Below are 13009 nucleotides of genomic sequence, written 5' to 3'. Positions count from 1 at the left end.
GTTAAACTGAACAGACTAGTGAAGTTATTTCAGTTTTATTTTAAGTGGCTGCAGCATGTTTAATGAACAGCAGCACCATACCATGTTCCAGTGCTGACTTGTTCTGTTCACTTCTTGCGGCTGCGACTCACACAGGAGTTTCTACAAAACCATGTTAAGGTGCCAAAAGCTGTCGGTGGTTTTGCAGCCTGAGCCCTTGTGTGTGTGGCAGACAACACAACACCTCCCAGGTCTTTACAGTAAAGCCTGCATTTCTTGCTTACAAGCCTCCACATAGATTAGCAGAAATTTGGCAAGATCCAGTAAACTCTTCAATTACCCTGTTGATATGGTTCTGCAAAGTGGTGACTACAGACTTCCCTTTGATCAAGACACTAGTGTTTCCTAACTATGATTGTAATTGTAAAGGTATGATCATTAAAAGTTTCAGCTCCAGTCTCAGCCAACTCAGAAAACAAAATGGGGCCAAACCCAGAAGGGATGAAAAAGTTTCAGCAAAATTCCACAGTAAAAGTTACTCCTTCTTAGAGATCCTCATTTAAATAAAGCTCCCAAATAACTCTGCCAGCAGCAGGAAGAGGAAAGAGAGAGAAGATGGGATCAGGGGGCAACAAATGATAGCCAGGGAAAATTCACTGACTTGGGAAGAGCTACCTTTCATTGAAAGAATGGAATCCATCCAGATCCTTATGACTACTTAGTTTAACTGCCATCAGAGACAAATCCTAAATTAATACAGAGGAATAACTACTGAGAACCACAAGCATTTACATCAGCTCATCCCTCTTACGTTTTATGGAAAGAGACCAAGAGCATTCCGCAGTGCTGCCAGCTGCTATGCTGTAGTTGCAGGGACAGTAGTCCTGTAAATCACTATGGAAGTTTGCAGATAAGAGGCCAGTTAAGCCCTGCAGTCTTGATTTGAACACTTAACACAGAGTTGTAAAGTGCAGATAACGTTTTACTGGTTTTATGCAATACAAGGAATATTGTATTGCATTTTATGGAATTGTTTTATTGTATGGAACAATAAAACAATTGCAGTTAAATGACACCATAATAGGACAGAAAACTGGGGAGAGGGAAAGGGTGGATGTTTCCTATGTTCATTCCACGTTAAGCTGGTTTCTCTTAGAATCATAGCATCACAGAATCAACTCGGTTGGAAAAGACCTTTAAGACCATCAAGTCCAACCATTACCCCAGCACTGCCAAGGCCACGACTGAACCACATCACTAAGGGCCTCATCTACACGGTTTGTGAACACTTCCAGGGACAGTGATTCCACCACTGCCTTGGGCAGCCTGTTCCAATGCCTGAGCACCCTCTCTGTGAAAAAAAGTTTCCTAATATCCAGTTTAAACCTCCCCTGGTGCAGTTTGAGGCCGTTACCTCTTCCTCTTCCCTGTCAAACAACTCAGAGATGTCTAATTTTGGTTATAAGACACTTTCACAGAACACATTCTGTATTAAAAACTAAAAGCATTTTTCTTTGCTTATAGTAGGCCAAGTACTTGTGACACTGATTTGACATGGGGAAGAGCAAAAAAATTAAGCAGAAAATCCCGTCTACTAAAAATTCAGTTTTCAAAATGCAAGTGTTACTCCTTATTCGCATCAACAGGAATCCCTTCCTCACACAAACACAGGTTACTCAGCTTTGGCTTTAGGATATCATGGCTGGTCCAGTGAAACTTCATCTGTTACTGAGCAGATGGATACCTGCATCTTCTCTGCACACTTCCCCATCCACCAGCCCAGTACCCCCTTTGCTCTGCTGCCCTCCACCTCCCCCAGGCATGTTTCTTTTCTGCAGGGTGCTGGAAAGAGAGGAAGATTCCATTTTCTCCTTCTACCAGCTTCTAAAGGTCACCTTGACCAGCTCACCGATGCTTCCATGCCATAGTGCAGTAACCTGGCTGCTGGCTGGTTGCAATTACCAATGGTTATGTTAGCCAAACAGGCCTGCTTCAACAACATCCACACATAAGTCTTTCCTTTGCATGCATCCCGACTGCAGCACAGATGTTCCCTCATCCATTCACCCTATGCCTCAACTTGCACGTATTTCTAACATACAGAAAAATCAATCACGAGGCAATCCTTAATATCTCTTTAACGTTGATGTCAAAATGACTGTTGAAATGGACAATTCTGTAATTCCTTTCCATCCATCCTCTAGTGTTCGCAGAGATCTGCACCAAAAGTTTTGTCCTTAATCATCTAGAGAGAGCTGCTCCTGCTAATCAGGCAAATGCGTACTGACAAAGCACAGAAGAAAGCAGAGACCTGACTATACTTCAGAGATAATGTGGAATAAGGTTGCGTATGAAATTGAAGTGCTGACGTGCCCACAATTCTGCTGTGAAAGGGAAATGTGAAAACAGGAGATCTTCCCATCAGGTTAACTTGCTTTTTCTATATAACTGTCCAAGTATGGAGACAACTCCTGCGAACACGAGAGCTCCATGCATATACATATTCTAACAGTAAAAACCAGCCAACAAGCTTACACTGCATTTGTCCTGGGAGGATTTCTTACGACTTCTTTGTAAAGGCAGTCACAAAACACAACATGGAAGGAAAAAAAAAATAGGTGTTCACATCATTTCATGTGCTTCCTATGAGCCTGCCAGCTAAAGCTTGAAGGAGAACCCCAGCAATTCCTTTCCACCATTAGATCCTGTTAGCAAAGCTGAGGCAGAGGGACAAGAGATTCAGCTAGAGAAGAGGTTGGTAACTGAGATGAAGGTCTTTGCCATCTTCCTCAACTAATGGAGACCGATTCTAAAGACCAGAAGAGCAGCTTTCCACTTTGGCACTAAGCAAACATGGTTTTCAACCAAGTAATTTGAGGGGCTGCAGAACCATAGATTTCCACCTGCCACCTCACACCTTGGGAGCTATTGCAACCTGAGCTCCCAATGACCCTTCCTGCACTGCTAGGGGCACATGGCATTGCTGCTTGGTCTCACCAGCAAATCCACAACCAGCTCAGCTCAACCCAAAACTGCTTTTCAGGAAGAAACACTAATTTGAGGCTCTGCACTGTACCAGTGCTCATTTCCATAGGCCTTACAAGAACTGCCATTATTTTCTTCATTTAATCGTAATTATTGAAGTTGACCAACAAGCTTAAACACCTTTTGTGGGTGACAGCAGAGAGACAGACAACATGGCAACTCCTATGAGCGTGGCTTCCCTAAAACTTCAGTCTAAGAAAAGCCTGTGAAGTGTTTTATACCACATCTCTGCAGATCCAGCTGGCTGTGCAGCTCCCGTGTGCCTCACAGTGATGCACAGAAAGATCCTGTCTTGTGCTCCTGATGGAAGACAGTGAATGTGTCTGTTTTTCACAGGCCATGAAGTCTGCTGGAGAAGCCCAAGTACAATGCACACTGGTAACAGAGCAAACTTTGGCATTTCTCTTAAGTGCCATTCAAGCAGATACCGCTCCTTTTCCTCCCCGCTTTGGATTCTGACTGTTCAGAAAAAGCCAAAGGGAGAAATTGCTTTTCTTCAATGAGTTCTTGAAAACAGACTTCAAGCAACTTCCTTCCTTTTCCTACAAGACCTAATTGTCTGCCAGTTCATCACTGTTAACTCAGCATCAAACACAATTATTTTAAAGCAGGGAGTGGAAAAGATCTAAGACCCAAGTGATGAGTCAAAAAGCAAAGACTGCATGCATGTATGAGGAAAGCCATTGCAAGAAGGAGACTTTGAAGCTTGTGGATTTGACAGACTATTTCAGCATCTTCATTAAATCCAGAATTTGCTTCTTCATTAAAGGCACTAATTATTCATAATCTTACTTAACCACATACTAATAAATATTATATTGGTATCCCTTTTTAAAGGAAAAGAAGAATAAAAAAGCAGGAAAAATTTGCAACTACCTTTACAACAGAGTATTTAGACCCTTTAATTTTCAGTAAGCCTTGCCAACCTTCTGTATTCATCAAATGTACGCAGTGGACTACATTCATGTTTAGTGCTTCTTTTTTAACTCTTCTCCTAATACCAATTCAGAATTTGTTACTGTATATACTGATTAGTGCCAGGCACACAGTGTAACATTACTGAAAGCTATGCTAAAGAAAAATAAATCAAACAGCGCTATAGTGAAGACAAAATACACAAACCCCTAACTTTAACAATTACTTTGCCTCAAATCAGATCAGCGGCTCTTACTGCTGTGACTTAACAGCACTTTCACAGTCACATTCCCATCGAACGTTAAACTGTTTATCCAAAAGCTGCAGTATAGATTTTTCCCTTGCCGTAAGGAAGGAAAGTTGTAAACTTTCTGACTCACAAGTTTTATGAATCTACAATGTTTCCACTCTGTTTAAACGAGCTGCAGACCTCCACAGGCCATTACAATTCACGCATTCCAGCTCAGCTCCGCAGGGATGCTTGCCATTTTCCATTACATAAGCTCAGGCTGGAGAGCCCCGTTAGGAGCACTGCCATCCCCGCGCCTGCCCTCCCCTTCCCGTCCCCTCTCATCAGCCACAGGGAGCCCTTCCACAGGATTCCAGGTTTTGGGGTTTGGGAAAGCGAGGGCTGTTTTTATTACGGCCCCATTCAGAAAGTGGCCCCGTTATGCCAGGTGTTTTACAAGCACAGTAGCAAGGGAAGTTCTTTGCCCTGGAGGGTTTCTGCCTTTGGTAAGAGAAGGTTAATAGGCAGGTTAAGCAAATAAGGTTTGGGGGGGCAAGACTGGGGTCATACCCCCCCTCCCACCCAAGTGGAATATAGAGAAGTCAGACTAATGTCAAATAAAGAGAGCATACTGGACACTCACACTTGCCCTTTTTGCCTTTAAAGTAAAAAAAACAACAAACCCTTCATTGTAATTTCAGTCAATTAAGTTTCACAAGCATCCAGAGGTATCCAAAACAAAAGCAAACTTAACAAGTTATTCTTGGGTTTGAGAAATGTTATGAGAGCTCCACACTAGTCAAACTTTGCTCTCTCTCAAAAGACAGCAAGTGGATACACATATGAAAGTAATAAACCCTACTCCCATTCTTTAAGTGCTTAAAACAATCATGGCACTGAACGAACACTCAAAACTGCATTTTAAGTACAAAGGGTGAGAGGGATATTCACAGAGGACTAGCTGTAGCCAAAGGTACTAGTTTCTCCTCACTCTCATTAAAAATTGATGGAGAGGGAGACTCCTGAAGAGGGTGATTCAGAGATAAGCTCCTCTCTCACTCTTGTCTCCTCCCCACTGACACTGGCTGAACTCCATGGGTTATGGGACCACTTGGGGAATACTGCACTCCCTTGGCAAGGTTTTTACCTCTTTCAATAGAGATTTGCTTCTAATAGCATCAGCCAGAGTATCAGGAAAGCTGGCATCACTGTGCAACTATCCTTCCTTCTCTGAACACTGGCAGGGTATTTAACAGCTCATTCTCCCTCTAATTATTTCAACTTGCAGATAACTTGACTATTTTAATAATAATTTGAAGGCTCTTCTCCTTGAGGGCCTCTGCAAAGACTTACATATTGGGAACACTCAGAACATAAGTCAGCCACAACCAGAAGTTACTAAGGTCCAAATTTAAGCGTTAAAAGGTGTCAGGATGTCAGACAGGAGTTTATCAGATGGCACGAACCACAGCTACATCATGCCATCTTTCAGTCCACACTGGGTACCTGCCTACTTGGCATATGGGGCTGCAGAATAGGGGAAGAAAGCTCAAGTCTTGCAGCCCTGGTTTCTTCAGGAGATAGAAATGACCAGCTCTACCTATAAGGGAATATTCTTAAGATTTCCTGCTCCTCTGCCCCAAGGCACGTTTTTTCCAGTGACAAAGCAGGGAGAGAGCACTGGGCTTTTTTTCTGTCCAGCTTTGCTTTAGGCAAGCAGAGACAACACAATGATAAATGTACCCTAGAGATACTGGCATTTTTATACTAGGATTCCTTTAAATGGGCTTCCAATTTCAAATATTTTTAAGAAAAAAGCCAGCATAAACAAGACTGTAGAAGAGTTCTTACTTGTTTCCTTCTTGCATCCTCCATGCACGCCTTCCATTCTGTACATACACTGTTAGGTGAGGGACAGGTCAGGGGAAAAACAATGATTTGGGAAGTTTCAGCAAAAACGTACCTTTTGCAAGAGTCCCTGGCTAATCACTTACTATTTTGTTTCCAGGACCTTTGCCCAATCTCACTGAACTCATTCTGTTTGCGACTGACAGAAAAATATGTCCTTTGCTGTTTGCTCGCGAAATACACTGTCATCTTTGCAGCACTAAAAAATTCTTAGAGAGTTCAGTGAAACTGTTTCTATGACCCTGAGTTACAGTACTCAGAAGTCTAGCTAGTCCTTCTTGGACATTTACCATTGCTCCACATCCACCACCCATTTACAAGAATTCTTGCTTTTGGCTTCAGTTCAGAACCAGTACAGGCCACTACAGTTTTTAACATCAGGTTGGAAATAGAGAAAGGTAGGCACTTCTCTGGTTTGGGGGTTTTTGGTTGGTTGGTTGGGTTTTTTCTTTCAGAAATCCTTCTGTTCCTTCAGAAATCCTTCCTCAACAAGACTGTCGAGTCTTCTATTAAAAAAAAAAAAACAAAACAAACCAAAAAAAAACCTAACACAAAATAAAAAGCCGGGCTTCGTCTTCTGCACAGGCAAAATTTGAGAGGTAACCATCACAAAGACATCTGTGCTTGCACAAGTAGGAATAAACCAGATTAAGAGAAGTAGCGAAGAGCAAGTGTAAAGTAGGACATGAATGATTTTCATTGGTGTAGAGGAATGGAACAGAATTAAAGCAAGACTCTTGATATTTACAGCTTTAATGGTAATTCAAGAAAGAATCAGTACTCTCTCTTAATTGTTTCTACTCAGCAAGCAGGAACATCATAAAAACACTGTAACTAGGAAAAGGACTCCATGAAAGTAAATCCACTTCTCAAAATAGGAGAAGAGAAGGAATCAAGACACATCTCTGTGTTTAAATCTTACTTACCAGAGTAAATGCAGTGATGGGAGTGGGGTCAAGCCTTCAATACCCACATTTCAGTATTTTGTGCACTGTTAAAACTTAAGAACCAAACCAAATTCCTGAAAACACTCCCCCCCAGATTATAAATATCTTTATGAGTTTAGGTCAAGAGCTTAAACTAATTGGTAAGGGTTCCTTTGAGGTCTTTACATCAGTTACTGAAAAACAACCTCCAGGGTAGAGTGTACCTTTATGCACAACCTAAATAAAAACCCACCTCACTGAGTGCTCAGTAATGGGGGGAGGCAGGAAGAACAGATGCAGGAATATCAGATATTTATTAACTGCTCCTTATTCTATCCCAACAAAAAAATATTTTCCTACCACAAATGTTTACTTAAGGTCACTATTTTAAATAAACCTGATTAAGTGGCATAGAAAAAACTGAAGTCCAAAGGTTGTCCTTTTTACGTGGTGCACTGATCCCTCCTCTCATTATCAGCCATAAACATTTATGAGAGTTCGTCATCAGCTTGCTGAGACAACACATTTTATCTAGTTTTCTAGAGCCGCATCTCAATAATCACCAATAAGCTTTCCGTAACACTGAATCTAGCATCTTCTCTTTCACCCTACATCCGGAAAAGTTTCTTGCATGTGTGTGCTTGTTAAGTAGCTAGTTTTTTTAATAGATGTAAGAAAACAAGACTGTGAAATGTATTTTCTTATTTAAGGATTAAAATCTGAGCAAACTTACTGTAAGAGAAAGAAATGGTAGAGAGCTGAAGTAATAGATCTGACATTCATTACTTCCAATTCATCTTGGTTGGGTATATTTCCTGAAATAAGCATTTACCTACAATGGATCAGGAGAAAACCCTTTCCCTGTATTCCCCTTTTGTTCCTATACTCCTCTAACCACTGGTTTTAAAGCTATCAGTTGTTTCTGCATTCATAAATATCCTCATCACTATTTAACCAAAAACAGGATTAAGTTGTAAAACCTAATATTTTTTGAAAGAAATGTATTTGATATGCTAAAATAAAAATCCTCCTTTTTATAAAGAGTGTTTTAACACATTAGATCCCCTTTCCCTCCAACACCCAAACTAATCCTTACCAGCTGCACATGGCGAAGTTCACCTCAGCTAGCAAACACACACTAGTATCTTTACATGTGGTTTAAGTTACATTTTTAGCTTGAATAGACAACTACTGTGTGTTAGAAATAAAAAAACCCCTATTTTTCATAGCATCATTACGATACACACAACTGGGTTTTGCCCAGACTATGCACTTGGAAGCTGGGAAACACTCCCTTCCTGGTACTGTCCATTCCTACAGGAATTCCTAGTGTCCATCCACAGGCAAGTCTGAGGATGAAGACACTCTGACCACCTCCTTCATGGGGTCTAGCAGAGGAAAAAGATGATAAAAGCCATTTCTCATACAACTTATCTATAGCGATACAGTGGAAGGAAGGGAAGTTTTGTGATACTCTCCTCTGCTTGCCCTTATTAAGGATTCCCCCACCTCCTCCCTGCCATGAGGTCTAATTCTCAGTTATTAGAGAGCTGTGTCTTGTTCTATCATGGAAATTAAGTTGTCTTTATTGCTGCATGGAGTTCTAATATACTTCCAGTTATTAAAGAAACCTCAGGACAGATGAGCAGAGCTGGGTATATGAACAAGAAAAGGATTTCTTAAGAGAAATGAACTGCTTCTAGGTTAGCCTGTTTTTTAAATAAGATTTAAATTTATGGGAGTATTAACTACATTATTTCATTGCTTTTATATTAAGCATTTACTGTGCCTAGATACCACCCATTTACTTGGTGGCTTGTATGGAAGAATAGTTACTTAATCTAATATTGTAGTCCTAAACCCACAGGTAAAATCCTTACCAAGACAGCAAAGAAAACAGAAGCACCAAACATAGCCAAAGCAAAACCCTACTTAGTTTACTGTAAGTACAGCTCACATGAGCACCAAACGCAGCTGCCCAAGTGCAAAAATTACTCATTTTCTCTGTACTCGCTTTGAAAATAGTTTGAAAAAGGTTCTTACAGTAACACAACCACCTCCCTATCACTCTAATCTGACGTCAACAGAAACCTCAGTGAAACTTTCTTGCTAAGAGGAAGCATCTCTTGGAGTTCTTTCCCTTTCCCTCATCATTATTCAGTCTCTGACTGTAGTTTTACTATTTCTCAGAAACTATGTATACACTTCATTAGATCACTGATCGACTCACTGCAATGGATTTCCTACATGTATCTGCCATTCCCTCTTCTTTCAGCCCCGGATCTACTTCACGTCCCTCCTTATTCCTTCTTGCAAACAGTGGGTCTACTCTTCCATGACAGAAATAACACCACAAGCACACTTTAACACCACCAAATCCTGTATTATAAGGACTGTAATGTCTATGAATGCTTTGACCTGGAATGTAAACAAATAAATAAATAAATCGATAGGGAGGAAGAAGACCTAACTAGAGTGCTACCCCTTAAGGAGCTGAAGTTTAAGAAGTCACACAAAATAATCTCCATAACTCAGGGAGAACATTTCTCTTGTTCTTATTGTGGTATTACCAATTCAGTAAGGATGAGATTTTCCTCCTAGCACATACATTACTTAAAAGACCAGGGTAACAGATTTCTTTTGCTATTTTTGCCCCTAAGATAGCAGACAAATGCATCTAAAAAACCCTGCATTGAGCAGTTTCCACTTACACAGTACTAATGGTGTAATATATCCCCTGTAAGCTGTAATTTCTAAGCATTTATATGTATTATGAGTGTCACTATATGCATAAAGAACTACAGGAAAAGCTATGCTGCAACTGAAATTTGTACCAGCACTGTTGCAAAACTGTGTACATGTCTACTTTATGATAGCATTTTCTTTCTTCAGTTATTCAAGTGTTTCAGGTTTTTTTCTTGGTACATTATACCTGAAAGCAGATACACAGAGCTGAAATTCTTCTCCAGTTTGCCCAGGAGCACAGTAAGAAAGCAGTCAGATGAGAGAGAGGTCACATCTCTAGAGCTTTGGTCATACACCACCACTTCCTGCTTGCAATCAATTTCAACCTGAAACACAAGTAGTTCAGAATAAGATGTCAAGGAGAAAGATGATTAAAAGCACCACATTATCACCCATATCAGGGTTCCCACATATTGGCTATGCAACAGCTTGGATACAGATTTCTTACACAGCTGTATAGAAACCAGTTTAAAATAAAAACAATATATCTGATCAGATTTAATCCCTTTGAGACTTTGTAAATTGATTATCTGCTTCAAGTTGAAGCACACTCTGTAAACTTCTGCCATTAGATAGTTTTATGTCACTTGTAAAATGCTTCACCTTCAGCTAGGTTGGTTGGTTGGTTTAAAAACTAAGCTTTCTAAAAGAAGTCCCTACTTCAGTTTCTGCTTTGGGGTTTTTGTGTATAAAGAGACCTTAAACTGCCTAAAGCCACAGACATTTTAGCCATCTACAGAACTTTATATATAAAATATGCTTTAGATAATCATCATCTTCAGTTTTTAACATGTCAAAGCAAGAATGTAATAGATTCTTTTTGTATCCAAAACATTTGAAACAAGTACCAGTGGATTAAAAAAAAAAGAAACCCAAACCCCACACATACACACACATTAAGTTTAAACAGCTCAGCTATTTTCTTTTCACTGATAAGACTATTTAAAGAAAAAAGAAACAAAACAAAAACAAAACTAAAAACCTTGACCAAACCAAACCAACCAACCAATCAAAACCCATCAAACTACTCACACGAAAAGCATTTTAAACAGAAAGTAAAAGCCAGGATTGACAGAGCTACAGTTTCTTTGAAAACTGTATGACCACTTGCTAAGCAATCCCCAGCACCACAGACCCCAAAGAACCCTTCGAAGTTTAGGAGAATGTTTCCTGCCTTAATTACATACATTTTAGGGACTGGGCTTTGAAAGACATACAAGAGCCCTGAGAGCATTCTTTCTGAGTAATTTCTAAATCCCTCCCCATTACTCTGTCACTCAGCAGAAAGTGGGCTACAAAAAATCCCAAAGATAAACTTAGTAGTAACCAATAGCCTCTTAGGTCAGGTAAGAGCTCAGCAAAACTCAGTCCCTTAGTTTTGTTTTTTTAAAATGAAATCCCTAAAGAAAAGCTACTACAAGTTGCCTTCCAGGCACTCCTTTAAACAAATACAAGGAATAAGAGGAAAATGACCCCTACCTTGTGTTTTGCTGAATGCTGAATGAGCTCTGTAATCAAAATTTTGTCCTGCTGCAGCCTCCGCTTCATAAGCTTGGAGCAGTTGATGTTGATGGCATCCAAGATGTGGGACGTATTGTATTCCACAAAGGGGCGGCTATCAATCAGCAGCAATTTTTCTGTACCACTCTCCAGCAAAGCCACCAACTTCTCGGCGACAATGAGTTGAGTCCTGATCATCTCATCGGCCATGACAACAATAAGGCCTCTTTCACCACCTCCCTCTCTAATTTGCTGCGATGATGTAATGGCTGTGTATTCAAAGGCTTAGCCACACCATTGTACTAGAAGTGTATGAGGTCATGCTGGTAGTGACTGGCAAAAGAAAAGTTAAACCCATTTTCAGAAAGAGCTCTTCAACTGAATGTCTCCTCCTGCTTCCAGTTGATGTGCCGTTACAAAGGGTTCATTCCACAAAGCAGCCCCTCACATCTGATTCATCGGGAGATGACTATGGAGTAGCCATTTCACAATTCAAACAAAAGATGCTTTCTGGTGGCTGCTACATTACATCATTCTTTACCTTTGCTCCCACCCATCAGCTTTACACCGGACTAAGAGCCTGTAAGAAAGGGAAGATGAAAAAAATAAATATACCACAAACCAGATGAGGCCATGCAAGTTTGCAGAACAAAACACTCAACTCTGAGGTCAACTGCACAGTGGTCTGCACCATATAATAAATACGCTCCTGAGAAGTTACCCTCTCTGCTGTATATGCCAAACACCTCGAGAGAGTATTTGCAATTGCAGTCTCTGAATCTAATCCAATGATCTTGCCTGGACAATTATCCTGTATTTCAGGCAACATACCCTGTCTTAATTGCAGACTCTTTTTGCTATTAGCTCTGCCTCTTCACAAGACTTTGTTAGAATATAATTAAGATATACTGCCCTAAATCATGCATTCCTTTCAATAGCAAAACTAATTAAATGTGTTTCAGTACTTCACCACTTAGTAAGAAGTTGTAAAATTAGCTAAGACACATTTTTAAAACTTAATGCCTCGGACAATATTTCACAAACCAGCACTGCGAATCGGGGAACTGACACTGTATAAAAGAAGGGACAAAACTTACATCCACCTCTTTCCTTGAAGAACATGGTTGAAGAGAAACCAGAACAAGAAGATGCTACAACAGGACACATTTTATTTGAATTAATCACCAGACATGGAAACAGAGGCCTCATGAATACACTACTGAAAGATAAAGCAGTGAGTACTGTCTCAGGCCCTTCTGGAGCAGATGGGACATTAGAATCATAGAATAGAGTCATAGAACAGTTTAGGTTGGAAGGAACCTTCAAAGCTCATCTAGTCCAACCCCCCTGCAATGAGCAGGGACATCTTCAACTCAGTCAGGCTGCCCAGAACCACATCCAGCCTGGCCTTGAATGTCTCCAGGGATGGTGCATCCACCACCTCTCTGGGCAACCTGTGCCAGTGTTTTACCACCCTCACTGTAAAGAATTTTTTCCTCACGTCCAGCCTGAATCTCTCCTCTTTTAGTTTAAAACCATCACCCCTCATCCTGTTGCAACAGGCCCTGCTAAAAAGTATGTCCCCATATTTCTCATAGGCCCCTTTTAAGAACTGAAAGGCTGCAATAAGGTCTCCCTGGAGTCTTGCCTTCTCCAGGCTGAACAACTCCAGTTATGTGAGGTGCATTACACTTCTCACACATGCTAGGCAGTATCTGAAGCAAACTCTGCTTTTGTAAAATTAGATCCTGTCAGCATCCAA

At 40.6% G+C, this 13009-nt stretch overlaps 1 protein-coding gene across 8 annotated transcripts in view; it reads right to left on the bottom strand.

The window, feature by feature from the left end:
* The window catches only part of DUSP16 (dual specificity phosphatase 16), a 67873-nt gene that overhangs the window by 19267 nt on the left and 35597 nt on the right, over positions 1 to 13009 (bottom strand). For all 8 annotated transcript variants that reach the window (XM_030480915.1, XM_030480916.1, XM_030480922.1 and 5 more), the window contains 2 exons: positions 11227 to 11827; positions 9935 to 10073 (listed from right to left, as the gene is read on the bottom strand). In XM_030480915.1, coding sequence (XP_030336775.1) covers positions 9935 to 10073; positions 11227 to 11457 — 370 coding nt within the window. In that variant the 5' untranslated portion in view covers positions 11458 to 11827. The remainder of the gene's footprint in view (positions 1 to 9934; positions 10074 to 11226; positions 11828 to 13009) is intronic.

Source organism: Strigops habroptila, chromosome 3, assembly GCF_004027225.2.
Source record: "Strigops habroptila isolate Jane chromosome 3, bStrHab1.2.pri, whole genome shotgun sequence".
Lineage (NCBI taxonomy): Eukaryota > Metazoa > Chordata > Aves > Psittaciformes > Psittacidae > Strigops > Strigops habroptila.
This window is presented reverse-complemented; position numbering and strand designations above follow the sequence as displayed.